This window comes from Oreochromis niloticus, linkage group LG18, assembly GCF_001858045.2.
Source record: "Oreochromis niloticus isolate F11D_XX linkage group LG18, O_niloticus_UMD_NMBU, whole genome shotgun sequence".
NCBI classification, from domain to species: domain Eukaryota; kingdom Metazoa; phylum Chordata; class Actinopteri; order Cichliformes; family Cichlidae; genus Oreochromis; species Oreochromis niloticus.
In genome coordinates this window covers 21,813,975-21,832,046 of record NC_031982.2, presented here as the reverse complement: position 1 = coordinate 21,832,046, position 18,072 = coordinate 21,813,975, and the positions used below count along the sequence as shown (strand labels likewise).

General features: G+C 40.7%; 1 protein-coding gene across 1 annotated transcript; it reads right to left on the bottom strand.

Moving 5' to 3' along the window:
• Window positions 1–13,161: 13,161 nt before the first annotated feature.
• LOC100707584 (FK506-binding protein 1) lies at window positions 13,162–16,809 on the bottom strand. The gene is made up of 4 exons (XM_003438055.5): window positions 16,648–16,809; window positions 16,495–16,542; window positions 15,797–15,909; window positions 13,162–14,612 (listed from the first exon to the last, which is right to left on the bottom strand). The coding sequence occupies exons 1-4, from the start codon at window positions 16,682–16,684 to the stop codon at window positions 14,487–14,489; spliced, it is 324 nt and encodes a 107-aa protein (XP_003438103.1). The 5' UTR covers window positions 16,685–16,809; the 3' UTR covers window positions 13,162–14,486.
• Window positions 16,810–18,072: the final 1,263 nt, after the last annotated feature.

Below are 18,072 nucleotides of genomic sequence, written 5' to 3'. Positions count from 1 at the left end.
AGTCTGTTAGGGTGCCTGGCTTGTTGACCCAGTGTTTTGTGTTTTTGGTTCTTTGATTTTGTTTATTTCATTATATTCTAGCTTTGTCTTATGGGTTATGGGATTATTCTTAGTTTAGGTTCTCTGTGTGGGTTTTGTTAGAGTTTTAGTGTTTTGGTTTTCTGTCTGTGATCCATAGTTGCTGTCTCCTCTGTCTGCTGTATCCCCGTGTCAAGTCCGCGTTTCTGTGTTATGTTTCCTGTTTTACTTTAAAGGTCCATGTCTTATGTTAATGTATCTGGTTTTGCTTCCCCTGTGTCGTTAGGCCTGATTTGCCCCCTCCTGTTACCCATTCCCTGATTGCTCCCTCTGTGTATTTTAGGCCTGTGTTTCTCTGTGTCAGTGTTGCGATCTACCGTCATCTTGCTGTGTGTTCTGTCTGTCTGCGTCAGTTTATTTTAGATTCATAGTTTTGTTACTTTTTGAGTTCAGCATTAAAGCTGTTTTGAGTTCACGTTTTGCCTCTGAGTGTCTGCACTTTGGGTCCTCCATATCACCACTCCTGCCTGCACACAGCCTTCACATGACAGAAGATCGCGACCAGAACATGGACCCCGCAGACCTTTTCACTTTGGAGTTAGATGCTGAGATGGGAAGGCTGGTTAAATTGCTGGACCGCATATCCCAGTCCGACTGCCTACGGGCTATGCCTGTGGGACTGAGCACAGTGGAAGCAATGGTGAAAACCAGCCCCTGGCTTCAACAGTTTGCCTTGGACACCAATCTGGACAGCACCATAGCTGCGTGGAGGGGGCAGGTCAGGGGATGTGAGCTTGCCCTCTTCCTCACTACGCCAACGCAGCAGCGGTCTGAGCTCGCCGTAAAGCAGCTTACGCAGTGGTCACCACAGTGGGACAGAGTTTCTGCGCCGCTGCCACAGACTTTGTCTTCCTCCACACGCCAGCCAGGACCTCGTTCGCCTGTCCGTTCGTCTGCCTCTTTCCTTGTGGCTATGTGGTCGAAAGATGAGGAGGAGGTCTCCATTTCTCCACCAGTCCCAGTTCCCACTTCCAGAAGGAAACGTCGCCCTCGCCACCGCCACTTTTCTCCTCAGCCCTTTTCCGGGATTACTGAGCAATTCGCAATAGTGATTCACAAGAGCACTTTTCCTGTTCCTGCTAATGCTGAGTCTGTGACGTGTTCTGTGGAATCGCAGTCCCAGACTGCATTAATTTCGGAGCCAATTGTTTTATTCTCTCTGGATTTAAAAGACTTTTTTCATCTGCTCTGCCACCTGCTCAGTTATCTACACTGCCCGCAGCTCAACCATTAGCTCTGCCTGTAGCCCAGCCATTTTCTGTTTCCTCTGGAGGGGCCCGTCTAGTCGTCTGTTCCTGCTGGGGGTCCCGGAGAACCGCTCCAGCCTTCGTCTGTCCACGCTGGAGGGTCTGAGGGGCCAGTTCAGCCTTCAGTCTCCGCTAGAGGGTCCGAAGAATCGCTTCAGCACCTCCTCAGGTCTGCTGACGGCTCTGGTGAGTCCAGTCAGCCACCATCTGTGGTTTCCACGCCGTTGCCTGCAGTGCCACCACCTGATCCACCATCTGCAGTTTCCACACCGCCGCCTGCAGTGCCACCACCAAATCCGTCACCTGCGGTTGCCATGCCGCCATCTGGTCCTGCTTTATCTGCACCAGAGGTCTCCGCGCCATCTGGTCCTGCCTCACCCCATCCCGTCCGGCCTGCACGTCCTTGTTCTGTCCAGCCACTTTCCAGGCCATTGGCTGGACATCATCGCTGTCGTGGCCGGCCTCCGGAGCTGCTCAGTTGCTGCCGCTGCCTTCCGCAAGGCCAACCTCCAGACCTGTTCCATCGCAGCCACTAGCTTCGTGGTCAACCTCCTGAACTATTTTTTTTGGACTGTTGGCAGCTGAAATGCCCGGGTTTGGACTTTTGTGTTGTCGACCTCCGGGCTGGCCCCTGAACCTTTCAGAACTGTTTCCTGTTTTCCTGAACCTTTCATGGGCTTTGTTTTGGTTTGTTTTAGACTCTTGCTCCTTGTTTTTGTTTTTTGCTTATTGGTAAAAGGTAGGGCCACCTGTATTTTGAAATGATTTCATTGACTTTCAGGGAGGAGTTCCAGGTCGCTGTTTGAACCGTCAGTCAATTCAATTCAATTCAATTCAATTTTATTTATATAGCGCCAAATCACAACAAAAGTCGCCTCAAGGCGCTTTATATTGTACAGTAGATAGCACAATAATAAATACAGAGAAAAGCCCAACAATCATATGACCCCCTATGAGCAAGCACTTTGGCGACAGTGGGAAGGAAAAACTCCCTTTTAACAGGAAGAAACCTCCGGCAGAACCAGGCTCAGGGAGGGGCGGCCATCTGCTGCGACCGGTTGGGGTGAAGAAGGAAAACAGGATAAAGACATGCTGTGGAAGAGAGACAGAGATTAATAACAGATATGATTCGATGCAGAGAGGTCTATTAACACATAGTGAGTGAGAAAGGTGAGTGGAAGGGAAAAACTCAATGCATCATGGGAATCCCCGGCAGCCTACGTCTATTGCAGCATAACTAAGGGAGGATTCAGGGTCACCTGGTCCAGCCCTAACTATATGCTTTAGCAAAAAGGAAAGTTTTAAGCCTAATCTTGAAAGTAGAGATAGTGTCTGTCTCCCGAATCCAAACTGGAAGCTGGTTCCACAGAAGAGGGGCCTGAAAACTGAAGGCTCTGCCTCCCATTCTACTTTTAAATACTCTAGGAACAACAAGTAGGCCTGCAGTGTGAGAGCGAAGTGCTCTAATGGGGTGATATGGTACTACAAGGTCATTAAGATAAGATGGGGCCTGATTATTTAAGACTTTGTATGTGAGGAGCAGGATTTTGAATTCAATTCTGGATTTAACAGGAAGCCAATGAAGGGAAGCCAAAACAGGAGAAATATGCTCTCTCTTTCTAGTCCCTGTCAGTACCCTTGCTGCAGCATTTTGGATCAGCTGAAGGCTTTTCAGTGAGTTTTTAGGACATCCTGATAATAAAGAATTACAGTAGTCCAGCCTGGAAGTAATAAATGCATGAACTAGTTTTTCAGCATCACTCTGAGACAGGATATTTCTAATTTTAGAGATGTTGCGCAAATGGAAGAAAGCAGTCTTACATATTTGTTTAATATGTGCATTGAAGGACATGTCCTGGTCAAAAATGACTCCAAGGTTCCTCACAGTGTTACTGGAGGCCGAGGTAATGCCATCCAGAGTAAGAATCTGCTTAGATACCATAGTTCTAAGATTTTCAGGGCCGAGTACAATAACCTCAGTTTTATCTGAATTAAGAAGCAGAAAGTTAGCGGCCATCCAGGTCTTTATGTCTTTAAGACATTCCTGCAGTTTCACTAATTGGTGTGTGTTACCTGGCTTCATGGATAGATAGAGCTGCGTGTCATCTGCATAGCAGTGAAAATTTATGCTATGTCTTCTAATGATGCTGCCTAAGGGAAGCATGTATAATGTAAATAGAATTGGTCCTAGCACTGAACCCTGTGGAACACCATATTTAACCTTAGTGTGTGAAGAGGACTCTCCATTTACTTGAACAAATTGGAGTCTATTAGATAGATATGATACAAACCACTGCAGTGCAGTACCTGTAATACCTACAGCATGTTCTAATCGCTCTAATAGGATATTATGGTCAACAGTATCAAACGCAGCACTGAGGTCTAGCAGGACAAGCACAGAGATGAGTCCACTGTCAGAGGCCATAAGAAGATCATTTGTAACCTTCACTAAAGCTGTTTCTGTGCTGTGATGAGCTCTGAAACCTGACTGAAACTCTTCAAATAAGCCATTCCTCTGCAGATGATCTGTTAGCTGTTTGACAACTACTCTTTCAAGGATTTTTGATATGAAAGGAAGGTTGTCAAGGTCTTGTCATTAGTTGCAGCATCTCGCTCTTGGATATATGGCTGACTCATGCAAAACTGAAGCATGTGTAAATTTCACTCTGAGTGTTGTCATGTTCAAAATTTTTCAGAAGGAATTTCAGGAGAAAGGTGTCATGGCTGTGTGCTGTGCAGGCAGGCAGGATTGGACCCAAACGCAGGACTCGCGGAGGCAGAGGTGAACTTAAGATACTCGGTTTAATACAGGAAAATAAGAAGAACAGAAAACTAACTGAACTGGGAAAACAAATAAACTAACAGGCAGGCAAGCGAGCAAATGGAACACACAGAGAGAATGAGGGTGAACAGACGTTAACGACGTGACAGAGAGCAAAGGAAACAGGGCTTATATACACTGGGGAGTAATCAGGGAATGGGAAACTGGAGGGAGACACAGCTGGGAGAAATTAGACTAACGAGACAGGGGAGAAGTAAAACTGAACACACTGATATCAGACTGGGACTATCAAAATAAAACACAAAACAAATCACAAAGACGCAGACTTGACACTGAGAGGCAGACTGAAAGAATATAACACATGGAACCCAGGGACGACAGACACTTAAAGAAGAATTAACATCAAACTAAACTCATGATCAGAACCAAACTGAAATATCGATTTATAATAATCATCAAAACAGGATAGCTAAAGAATCAGACATAAATCATAGTACAGAAAAACATCAAAACATAAGAAACAGAAAATGCTGGGTCAAAATGACCCAGAACCGTGACAAAAGGTCTGTCATTTAAAAAGATTGAATTTGCTTTGGCATTTGAAATTACAAGTTTACACAGCGCTGTGGACCTCTGTGTGAAATCAAGCATCTGGTTCACAAAAAGGATGACACTGAATCAGGCGGTACAGGTTTTATACTACGACAATAACATCGATTATTATGGTTATCTGGCTCCCGCACGGACGTGGCAGTCTTGCTGTCTGCTGCGAATCATTCTCGTACCTCCGTGACCTCATCTGGTATCTGCTCCCTCCTCTGTAAGAGACAGAAAAGGCAAACACCTCTCTGCCTAGCCTTGATAGTCTAATGTTATTATCCATTGTTCTTCTGGTGATAAGTTCTGGTTCAGAATATTGTGTTCAGGACTCTCTAACCATTATCTGTGTGTAAGCGTGTTTGCAATCAACCCTCTCCACTCTACGTCATTCTTACATTATATCAGTCTGGACAGTCACGCCGAACAAAGCTTTTGACCTCATATGAGCACATTTGCCATGTGTATATGAAACAACTTTATTTAGTAGAATAATTATAAATTTTCAACCCTAACAGTCCCTCCTTTCACACGTTTTTAACGTGTGAACAAAAGAGCATGTGTTTCGTTCAGCCTGCTATCCCACAGGTTCCCTTCCAGTGTGATACTCAGCCTTTCAGCTTTTCCCTCTTCACTGGGGTGGCATCTTTTGGTGATGTCAGTGCTAAATCAGCTGTCGTCCCCATTCAGTTGGTCAGATACTGGGTCTTCCAGACCGTCAGCATGCTTCCTCATGAGAACACACTAAACGAACACAGGCATTTTATCTTCTAAACATGATTCAGTTTCTTTTGATCATTAAAGCCTTTAGCACGAAAATAGCAATATACATTTAGCTTTTCCTACCTCTAAGCACCTAGGGGCAATTTATGTCTTGGTTCAGTCATGAATCCAGCTCACCTGTTTCATCACTGACCCCAACCGACACTGGCATCTGATAGGGTGGCACTGCATGTTCTTTCATTAGTGCCGCTGTTTTCAATCTGTTAATTAGAGTCCTCAAACATGGAATAGACAACATCCACAACAAGTCAATATAGCTGTGAATGTGGCCAATTACACCATCAATGATAAAATAATAGTTTTTTTTATTTTCTGAATATTTCAGTCAACCACTCACCCAGAGGATTTTCAATCCCAGAAAATTCCTTCACCTCATTTGATAATGTCTGTAGTCCTTCCATGCCCTGGTAACTGACCCATCCGGAGCTGAATCATTTTTGAAATATACGTACAACAGGCCAAACCACACCTTGATCACACCAATCCTTTTTTCGCCAAGAGCATATCCAACGCCATCCTATTCTGGACTGTCACAAGTGACTTTAACGTCGACTGTACTGATAGTCCTGTTATTGCATTCCCTGGTTAGGTTAGCCAGTCTCTGTACATTGTAATGAACATAATCAACATGGTCAATCATTTTATCGGGTGTTATTTTGAAATACTATAGATTCAAACCCCCAATAGCTATAGGGTTTGCTAAATTATATTTATCTAGAACTCCTCTCTGTCTACAAATTTTGGAGAATTTTGTGTAGGATTAAAATTGTCAAAGTCTATTTCAACTTTCTGGACAACTGTATTTTGCCTATGACCTATATCTGTTACTAGCTGTCCCAAGTGGACATCTGTGCAAGTACCTGACCAGGTACTGGGCAGGAAATTTAACAGTTTCTAAAAACTCTGTCCCTGGTGTAAAAATTTTAGGAATTTGACCATAAGTGACATTTATGGTGTTGTCACCCCCATCGGGGCTTACCTTTCCCACTTTTGGTGAGATTCCTCCGTCAGACATGTGCAATTACCTTCCTTTGGCGTAAAAACTGGTGGTGTGGTCAAGTTGGGTGCTATAGGAAACAAGAGCTCAGGACAGAACAGTTATCAGTCATGTGTTTCATACAAAATTTACACACATTTAATTTCATATTGATCCTCTGAGTGTAATGGTACATTATAATTTGAATTCATCAAAGTTAAACACAATGGGTTTTCTTTCTTTCTTTTGCTTTTGTTCTGTTGCAGTACCACATCCTAGCATATGCCCCTGCTCGTTGTATTCTACTTTTTAATTATTGACTATTTTAAGGGGAAAACCCTTAGTCACGTGGACCAGTGTTTGTTATTACATAACTCTATTTTGGACATGACAAACCTACCATACCCTTTGTTATACAAAAATATTGCTCTGCTTTTGGCTAGTGTCCTCTATAAAATTTAATTAGCTTCTCTACAATGGCCCGCAATGCTGAATGGCTGAATGAGTGATGTCAAAAGTTTTCTCCACTTCTGTCAGATGTTTGTCATTTCAGTGGAATCTGTTGTCTGATCTGATGGTTCTTGGTACTTCATATCTTGGTACCAGTTCATTTCTCAGCCATTTTATGACTGGGTTTATGTCTTTTCTCTGCAGGGTGTTGCTTCTTCTTATTTCCACCGTCACAAGAATGTTCTTTGTTGTCTTTTGTCAGCTCCTCATGTCTGTAGAATCCATTTTGATGTCCTTAAAAGGAGCCTTCAGTGTTGGAAACTTCCCTTTTTGAACACTGGTACAGCTGCTTTGGGTTGTATTCATTGCAGGTGTTGCATTCCCTCACACAGTTTTCCACGTTCCATGTGTGGGTGTTACTTACAGGCCTTCCATGTTCTTCTGAGTCTGTTTTCTGCTCTCATGTGAAGGACCATGTGGTTGTTTTAACAATAGTTGACGAAATTTTGTTTGAGCAACTTGACCTCCCATCATGTGCTCTCCATTATTCCGTGTTGTCTCTTTCTCCATCCATTCATTGATCTTGTAGGCTCCTGCCTCTTTTTGCATTGTTTTGATGTCATCTTCTGTCAAATAGCGGTAGTGTCTCCTCTGTTAGACCATTTGTCTTTGATGCCCTCCTTTCCTCTCTAGTTGCCAGGTCTGCTGCTTCATTTCCTTTTGTCAACCATGTTTGGTTCCTTGATTGGTTGTAGAAAACTCCATTTCCATTGTGATCCACATGACATGCATTGCTGAGTCTGTATAGATGTTTTAGTCCTTCTTCCTCCTGAAAGTTGTAGTGCTTTTGGTGAGAGCCAAAATTTCTCCCACCTGAGCTACGGCAGATTACGTGATGTTTCCTTGTACCAATGTGTCTTTTCATCATGGCTCTGTCTCACCATAACAAGTTTTCTCGAGATCTGGATGTTCCAGTGGCTCAGTTTTTATGTCAATCTGATGTCCGTAACTGCTTCTTTTTGCGGTCATGTTGTTGATGTTTCCTTGATGTCATCCCTTCAGCCATGTTGATTACTTGATTGATTGATCATACTTTATTCATCCCGAGGGAAATTGGGTTAAGGCTGCCAGCCGTGAAAGCGCCGTCTTACCCTTCCGACCATACATACATTACAGAAATATCACATGGGGAAGACAGGTCAGAGGGGTATGCTTGAGTGCCATGGGTGATATGCGGCTGTATAAGCATGCTGGACATCTTTATCTTTTTTGCTGGTGTCAAAGTGGATGCATTTGAGCTCAAAAATGCCTCGACTCGATGGTTTATGTTGACTTTTATTGATCTTTGATGGCTTTTGATGGGATTTCTCTTGATTTTTGATTTTTCCGCTGATTTTTCTCGTCCATTTTCCATGTTGTCCAGTCTTCTTCTTTCTCCCTCCTTTTTCTGAAAAAGTACAGCATTTACAATTCTGTCTTTTTCAGAAACATCCACAAAAAATCTGTTTTGTAGTCTGGTGAGGTAGGCCACTGCTTGTGCCTATGCCTGTTTGGTCTCAAAACGCCACTCCTTCTTTCTGAGTCCAAGTCAGTTCAGCTGTAAAGTGTCTGTTGGCAATGGTTAAAATGTTCAATGATGAAATTATTGTTCCAACATCAGCCATTAAGAACATCTTCTCACCTTAGATTATACAGGTTTCCATTGGCTCTGTCATAGGTGTTGTAATCGGACCTGCACATACTTCAGGGCCCCATCTGTATGGGTTTTGGTCTAGATCTCGGGGACCACCTCTCCGTCTAGGCTGGGGCATTTATTGGTAGTTTGGTGCTCTCCTATTGTCATAGTCTGGAATCCGTTGTTGTGGTCCAAATATTGGTCTATGGGCCCTCATCTGTTGCGGATGTTGGTTTAGGCATTCCTCCAATGTCCTCTCGTTCCACAGGCAAACCAAATTACTCTGTCTATTTGAAGGTTGACAAACACAGCCACCATTTGTTTGACTTTAACTTTGTTGTTGTTGACCTCTGAGTCCTTTTCTTCCTTCTGATGCTTAAGCAGCCTTTTGGTTTGTTGTTTCGTCTTCCTCTCTGCTTTCTCTGTGTCTCCTGACATGATGTTGCAAGTGTTCTCTCCACAATGAATCCGTCATAACACTCAATCCAACCACTACACTAAGAGAGCCTTGCACAGATCTTGGCAGACCAATTACACACTGTTTTCTGCACAAGTGTATGGTTGTCTCACTCCTATATGCCGCATTCCTGTGTGATGTTCTCAGAGCTTGGCTACTTGTTCTAGATATTCAGATAAGGACTCAGTGGCTTCCAACTTCAATCCTTTAAGTGCCTTTAGATCTTTAATTCCTGGGTACAGGGTTCTCATATGTTCCCACAGGGCATTTCTTAAGGGATCAAAGCAATCACTATAACGGGTTTCAGATCCAATCCCAATTCCTTCCAAGAGTCTCCATGCCCTGTGTACTCCTTCTGTTCAAAAAAGCAAGGTACGAATGTCTCCAATGGCAAGTGTATCTCCTGCTGTGTCTTCAAAAGTCAAAATCCATGTTGGTGCTCCAGCAGATAAAGGTGGTAATGTTTTCACCAGTTCTTCTATATCTTTAAGAAAAACTGGTTCGCCTGTTGTTGTCATGTGAACTGGCATAGCGAGTTGTTGATGTTGCTTTCTTGCCTCCAGTCTGGTCCCGTGGACACGGCTATCTCTGCGGATAGATGCAGGTATTTCTCGATAATCAATTTCATCCTCCGGGTCATTTTCATCCTCCTGGTTCCTTGATGTTGCTGGTGAACCATGTGTTTTTCCCAGCTCCAATTCTGATCCAGTTGTGTCCTCTTCTTCCATTCATGGCATCATTTCAGCATTCAGCAAGCCAGTCTGTCTGTTTTATTTGTTTGGTGCGTTTAGATTTTTCCTTGGACTGATGTCTCTCAGTTTTCTTGGCATGTTTCTTACTGAGAGCCGCAGTCTCCTCCTCTTGGTCGTTGTTGGTGTTTTCTTTTTGATTCTCAGAATCTGAGTCACTCATCTTCTCCTTTCTTCCAGTTTGCTGTTCTCCTCCTGAAATCTCCTGAGTTGTTATTGGAGGAATCAGTGTGGAATCTCTTTGTAGTTTGTCTGTTGGAAGGAAGGGGTTTTGGGAAGAGGAGGGGGAATCTCCTTCAGACCAGGGCCCCAGCATCCATGTGCTTTCCTTGCTTGACATCTGTGCAATTTGAGTTTGCTTGCCTGTGGCTGCATCCTCTCTGGTAGTTATGTCAAACCGATCTCTTGATAGCTTCTCCTTCACACTCTGTTCACCAGCACCCTGTTGTTTTTCTCTCTCTGCATCAGGTTCTCCTTCAGGTGTAATGTCCATTATCATGGAATTCAAGTTCACTGGATGACCGATGTCCCCAGGTGTGCTGTCAGATTTAAGCAAACTCAAACAGTCAGGTAGATCAGGGTCGAGTTTAAGCACAGTAGAGCTCCAGGTGTTATAGTTGGCAGCCCAGTTCTTTGTGATGATGTTTATAATGTTTGGTCTTCACCTTGTAACTTGTAGTCTGGATTTTCAATTCTTACTCATCTTCCTTTTCCACTTAATATCCAGTAGCACGTATCTATGATTGTCATCATGTGCTCTTGTTTTTTGTCCATTTCCTTCCTTTTGGAGGCACCATATTTCCGGTCGTTAACATATTTCTCTAACTGACCCAAATTCTCTATTCACGGTGAAATTGCAATGTCTGCCATCATGCTTTTATTTTAATTTTCTTTGTTATTGTTTAAATTATGTTAAAGTTTCTATCTGTTAGAGTGACTTTGTTAAAAGTTGTCATTGTTGTGCTTTAAATTGTAAACCTTGTCTTGAATTGCATGATTAGATATTTTTCTGTGTCTCCCTTACATGTATGATGTAGGATATTTATCCGTTTTTGTTTTTTTCAGTATAACCGACAAAATCTCACAGTGGCTCAGCGAATGGAGCCCAGACACGGCTTTTCTCACTGTTTCTGGCTCCCCCCTGAGCCAAAAACCCAGCAAAAGACAGACAACAGCTGCTTACGCTCGTTCACCTCACACATAAACACACGTACTTATTGAGGAGAGGGAAAAAAACTACACCGAGCTCTCTCTCTCTCTCTCTCTCTCTCACACACACGATTTTGCAGCCTCGTTCAATCTAAACTCACACAAACCCCCCACTAAACCATGAATTTTTTAGCCCATTCTTAAAAAACCAGGTACAAATATGTACCAAACCGATTTCTTAATGTAATTTTTTTAAATCAAATTCTCAAAAAACCAGGTACAAATATGTATCAAACCGATTCTTTTTAATGTAATTTTGAGCCATTTATAAAAAAACAACAACAAAAAAAACAGGTACAAATATGTACCAAACCAATTTTTTAATGTAATTTTTTATCCTTATTAAAACCCATGAGCTATTTCAGCACAAAACCGATTTCCAGTGTAACCTTTAAAGTGGTACTATTCCAGTACATCACAAATCTTCAGAACACACTTGGCCAACACAATAAGTAAAGATGATATTGTGGGCACCTTCAAGCTGACGATCCTTGGTTCAATGCCAAAATTCTGGTTGGATAGTGAAAAGGACTTTAAAAACTTTCAGAACAACCCAATAAGTAAAACCAAGCTTGACAGCTTCAAAAACAGTTTTCAGAAACACAGCACAGAGATGGTAAAGACATGGTTTTCTCTGCTTCAAAACAAAGGTGTTATGACAAATGACCATCTAACTATGAGTGGATCAATAACCAGGGCTACAAAGATCAAAATGATCCACACAGGAATAAAATCACCAACCTCCAGTGATGAAAAGGTAAAATTACATTTAATATGATAAGTTTTTTTTAAAAATATCACATTTTCATAATTTACATATGGTTCCTAAAGAAAAGGAGGTGCATGGAGTAGAATGGCATAAATTTGAGTGTATTTGTGTTTTCTTCACATTTCTAAGGCCTGAGAATGTGACTCTTACAAGCAAATCATGTATAGTGGAAATTATGGAGATCTTCCACCTACCTGATTTTTCCACCTACCAGATCACAAAGCTCTCTGTGTTGTGAAGAAAATTATTTTCTTTATGTTTTGATCATAACCATGTTTTCCTATCTACTTTGGTCATTGCAGAAAAAAATAACTGCCAGCGACCAGCTAGCATTTGTCTCCTTTTAACTCATGTTCAATGAAACGAACAGCTGAAACTGATCATGTACGTTCTGAATCCCCAGCAAGAGAACAAAGAGCACACTAAGAATGCTGCAGCAATCTGTTTCTTGGAATGATTATTCTATAGCCTTCTGAATTCATGAACTCCACAGAGTACCAGAGTGCCCTCTAGTGTTCAGAAAGGCAAACTACACGTCTTGTACTGAAGATCTGTTTGTTTTTCTACTACAATGCTTCTGCAAGAAAGAAAGTGACTGCTGGATGACACATAAGCTAAAAAGTGAAAACCTGTATGTAGCTCTGGAGAAAGTGGAAAATAATGGATACTATAGAGTTTGATTTAGTATAGGAAAATCATCTTATATTAAATGAGCTAATGCAGGCAAATTATTAAGTGGAAGTGTAACAGTCTAAAACTTCATCATCTGGATCATTAGCTGGAGAGCCCGTGACTGGCTGCATAGGTGGGCTTTGTTAAATAGGCTTCATAAAAGCCCAAACACATATCGAATGACCGGGATTCTTTTAACAAAGATCGTTCCACTTGATGGATCCTTCTTACATAAAGTAATCTTGAGACATTCAGAGCCACCAGGTTGTACCCAAATATTTCTGTTTATTGCTTTACTCTGCTTTGTTTCTCCAGCATCTTGTGCATTACAGTAGAAGTGTAGCTATGCTATATAACTATATTAAAGGCTATATATCTGTATATGTTTTTTGCTAAATTCTACTTTATAACTCCACAAATCAAGATCACAATATACAATGAAAAAAAAGCACAGTGGCACATGAGATGATATACTCTAACACATGTACTTGAGTAAATTTAATTTTGCAATATATTCTTTATGCTATTTTACACAATGCTGTTTCATTATGAACTGATCTTTTCTATTAAGGATTTCAATTTTAACATACATTTAAGCAAGCAGAACAAAAACACATTTTTAGTAATTTAGAAATCTGCACCAATGCTTGGAAATAAAACAGTCTTCTAAACTAGACTTCCCAAAGAGACTTGTTGTAGCAATGAATGAGACATTTGTAGTTTACGCTTTTAATTCAAGAATGCAGTTTCCAAACATAAGACAAATTCCAATGGATGATACAGTGAAGAAAAAACCCCACTACCAGTAATGTGACTGTATTATGACAAAAGACAAGGACACTTTGTAACTTCAAAAGATACAGGAGGAAAGTTAAAGGAGAACAGGTTTCGTAAAATGTAACCAACAATATAAATGGCATGATTAGGTTTGAAACTGAACAGGTCACCATGCATTACTATTTCCAAACAAAGAAAGAGTTTCCCATTTTCTCAGTTGTTTAAGCTGTCAAATCAACGCTTTTATTGAAGGGATAAATCTACTCAGAAAAAAATATATTCACTAAAAGGTGATATATGTGCATTTTTGACAGGGATTACCACACTACTTTAAAAACGCTTGAATAATATGAACATTTCCTAAAAAGGACTGATATCCAACATGTTTTGAAATGGTACTCGTCTTTTTTTTTGCGCTTTATCGTGTGCCCTTTGCGTTTAGTAATAGCTAAGATGCAGATAATTAACAGGTAACTTAAAAATTCAACAGGCAAGTGGCAGGAAAAAAATAGGCTAAATAAAGTTCACTTAGCAACCAAGACTGCATTAAATTGTCATGTTCAGGTTACCAACATAAACTGGCCAGATTCAGCAATCGTATCTTTTAATACTGATTTTTTTCGTCCAATGCCACAGTTTAAGGTTTCATCTGAAACCTATTAAACAGGTTTTTTTTGGTAACGACTTTCTACATAAAGTGAGATGAGATCAATATTGCTCATATGCATTTGGTGAACATGAACCTACTGTTTAAAAGTCAGTAAACCCATTTACCAACACCTCTAGATCACTAATTACAGTTAGATTTTCAGTGCTGTTCTACAGCAGAATGAGAAAAAAAACCCAGAACCTATTGGTCAGTTCATTGGAGAGATTGAGTATGGTCAAAGAAAGAAACCACTGAAATAATTTTATTTAAAAATCACAAGATAAAGCACTCTTGATTCTGGACTTAAGCTGGGTTTTTCATATTTATTAAACAAAGAGAAGTATTATTGATGTCATCCGACTTCCAGTAAGAAAGCTACCAGTATTTCCCCAAATTGTTTTACTACTACTTGAAATTTTAGAGACTTTACAATCATCTCGCTACCCAATCTAAGACGCTTATTTGCCTGGTCTCATTTGTCTCAAGTACATCTTAAATTCTTTCTACAATAATTAATCAGTGTTTGTGAATGATAATGACAGCACCTTTGATCAAACTGTTAAATGTGGATGGAAAAGATGAGGAAAAAATGAACAGTAACACTCAATTTAAACCCTCAGCATTTCAGAAGCTCCACTTCAAAGATAAGAGTGGAATTTGCAGGGATGATGGGTGGATATCCTCTGCTGCCATATGCGTAGTCCGGAGAGCAGGTCAGCTTGGCCACCTGGCCCAGGCTCATCTGTGGAGGAGATGAAGACCAAGTTAGATAGGTGAGTGAAATGAACAAAGTCTACTTTTTTTTAAAGCCCTCCCAGTGATTGATACAGCTTTGAAGATGTGTTTTAAAAATAAGAAAACGGAAAAAAAAAGAAAAAGATAAAAGTCCAGCTGAGGCTGAGAACTCCTGGTTTTAATAATGAATGTCCTATTACACAAGTGAATATAGTTCATTAGACGTTCCATGCGGCTTAAGAGACTGAAGCCATATAAGACAGCAACAAACAACTTAAACTAGGCCTAAAGGCACCAGATGAAAGCCGCCTTTATTTTCTGTTACTGTAGCGTGCAGCATGAACAGTTTCACTGTGTGTGCACCTGCTGCAGTTTGCATGACTGCTGATTGGTCTGCACTTCCAGTTTGCACTTGTTAGTGTTTTACTACTGTGCAGCAAGTAGTGGGCGAGTATTTGCGGAAAAGGCAGTGTCTTCCTTGCAAATTTCAGACAATAGCAGCAAGATGCTGGCAACCAAACCAATCGCAATGTGTTTTTTTCTGTGCAGAAAAATATGTTTGTATTTTGAAATATTTAAACCTATAGACCTCGTAACCACAGTAGTCTGTTTTGGCCTTTGTGCACTTCATTACTAAGTGAATAAGAAACATGAAATAAAAAGCAAATTACGGTCTTCGACATACCGTTATGAAACAGTTTTACCACATAATCTGACCAAGCAATGAAATCTCTGGTATTTTGGACATGCCATTACTTCATTAAAAAAAATATAAATAAAACCCTCTTGAAATCAAAATAAGTATGCAAATATTAAATAAAAATCTATATGATAAAGCACAAGCTCTTAAAAAAAAAAAAAAACAGTACTTAAATAACAGAATTAAAATGGCTTGCTAGCAAACATCAGATAAAATGGCTCAGAGTGTAACATGAAGATAATGGATGGCCTGGTTTCTGCTCATATTTGCAGCCTCTGATAATTAAAGGCGGCAACACCTTAACAGATTCATTTGTGACTTAGAATAATCTTACACAAACACAAAAGTAAGCCACAGTGATATTTTTGTTTTGTTATTTTTCAGGGGAAAATTACTCGGGGCTATTTCAAATCCCAAAACGAAAACAACGAACGTATCTTCATGTGTTTAACATAACATTGATCAGTGTGCCCCTTCAAAGCGCCACTTACCCGAGCTACACCTTCATCCCAACCACGGATGACTTCACCTGCGCCCAGTTTGAACTGGAAGGGTGATCCTCGGTCCCTGGAGGAGTCGAACTTGTTGCCGTTTGTCAGGGTGCCTGTCAGACAGCAGCCCCAAATTAATAAAGTCAAAGCCTGATAGCCTCCGCGAAGCCAAACGGTAAAAATGTAAAGGTTCGAGTGGCTGTACTGTGGAATTCAAACGCAAGGTGTAAAAATGCACTGCTGAGAGCACACGGTGCTGCTTAGTTTCAGCAGGAATTGTTCGACATCTTGGGACGCCGGAAGCTGCCGTCAGGATGCAGCTAGAATAGCTCACATTAGCACAAATACTTAGAATAAAGAGACACATGCTACCCTAGCGTTTCTCACATTTTATTTATTGTAGGTATTACGTGGCAATCTTAACGGTGGGCAAGAATACAGAGACGGCGTCTTTAGAGCCAGGCTATCCGCCCCCTCATTTCCAGGGGCTAAGCTATGCTACGCTAAACTAAGCTAAGCTAAGCGGTGCTAGCTATAGAATTAGCTTGCTGCCACCACCACCAATACTCTGATTTAACTCTCCGCAGGTACACCAAATGAGAAATTATGCTTATTATAACCCCAGCTTATACTAATACATATTTATTTTTTAAATCACGAAGTAAATGAATAAATGGTCAAAAAGAGGCGAGGCTTACCGACATAATGCACTGAAACCATCGATCCTTTCTGCGGAAAAGTCTTTCCTGAAGAAAGAAAACGAAGGTTGATATACATCCAAAGGCAAATGTAGTTTTAAAAGGATGGAATAATTGGGACTGAAGAGGGGAGGACAAAAAAAAAAGCTTTACCGTCTCCTGGTCTGAGGGTTTCGACGTCTACTCCCATTGTTCTTTCAGCACAGTTCTCCCTCTGTCTTCCTGGTACTCTCTGATTGTGAGCTCGTTCAATGAAGCCGTCGAGTATAACGTCCCACGTGGTTTGGTGGGCTAACAGCCGTAAAAAAAAAAAAAAAAGCGACTGTCTTCAACTGCTGCTCGATGTGTCTAGATGTCTGCCACGGTGGGACTAAATGAGGAGGTTGGTTAAGTGCCAATCTTTTGCTTTAAAACATGTAATTTAACGATCCCCCCCCTTGTGGGTTCGTCGAACGGACACAGGGGCGCAGTAGTGATGTTCTCAAACCCAAGCAGGGGCCCCATGAAGCTCCAGTTATCATTTTTATTAATTTATTTATTTTGAGTAATCAAATAAATTAATGAAAATAGGAAAAAAGGGGCCCTCGATGTTCTAGAACACACTTTTTAAAAATCTCTTGCACACACAGATTATTACGTTATGCAAACAGGTAATCTTAAAAGCAGGTGTTTCCAGGATTTTAAAAAACTGGGTAGTAAAGAATGTGTCTGCAGAACATCAGAGTACTTCAATCATCATCCTTGAAATTAAATATTTTTCTTTTTCTTTCTTTTTTTGTGGTAAAAGTATTTTACTTGACTTGGATAGGTTTCTGATTTTGGATAGGCAAATTTAAATTAGGATGGGCCGTGAAATAACAGAAGAAAATGTTTTTAATTTTAACTCTGTTGAACAACCTCTGGACCATGAAGTACAGTTATTGATCAGTGTGAAATGGATTGTTGTGATTGGTCACAATTAGCCTATGATAACCTATGATAACTTAATACATTGTACCTTTTAGATTTGTTTTTAGAAAAGAAAACAAATTAATTCTTTTTATATTTACTTATTTAATTTTTTTTGATAATTGAAAACAAAACCTAAGAAAATACTTCATATGGGCAATCAGGACAGACACAGTTGTTGAAGTGGGTGGGCTCAGGACCCAACATCATTGTTGAAAATATGCATCCTCCGTAAGGAAAACCTTTTAGAAGTAGCACTTCAAGTGTGTTTTGATGCTAATATAACCATAGATGCTAATATAACCATGGAATGGAGACCGCTGCACCAGTGTATATTAGACACTGTAGTAAACCTCAATAGCGTGGTCAGAAACTGAGCCACTACCCCGAATCTGTTGTGCAGATGAGTTATACAGTTTAGTTACTGCTTTTGGACATCATAAGATCCTTTGTAGAAAAAGTGCCCTCTATAACACTATGACAAGAAAATGTATTGTTTCGTAAAATAAGAAGACTATAAGTTTCGCAAGTATTTCCTTCATTGTATTTTTTACTGATTCACTTTGATTTCGTGTCGACCTGCTGCCAGCAGCTTTACTTCTTGCACCTGATAGCCATTTCCCCTATGAC

What these genes read in the sequence shown, in the direction of transcription:
- LOC100707584 (XM_003438055.5), bottom strand. Translation starts at nt 16,684, where the DNA reads ATGGGAGTAGACGTCGAAACCCTCAGACCAGGAGACG. An exon ending in AACCCTCAGACCAGGAGACG is followed by an intron (nt 16,543 to 16,647) that starts GTAAAGCTTTTT and finishes TTCTTTCTTCAG; the next exon opens with GAAAGACTTTTCCGCAGAAA. An exon ending in GGGATGAAGGTGTAGCTCGG is followed by an intron (nt 14,613 to 15,796) that starts GTAAGTGGCGCT and finishes TCTCCTCCACAG; the next exon opens with ATGAGCCTGGGCCAGGTGGC.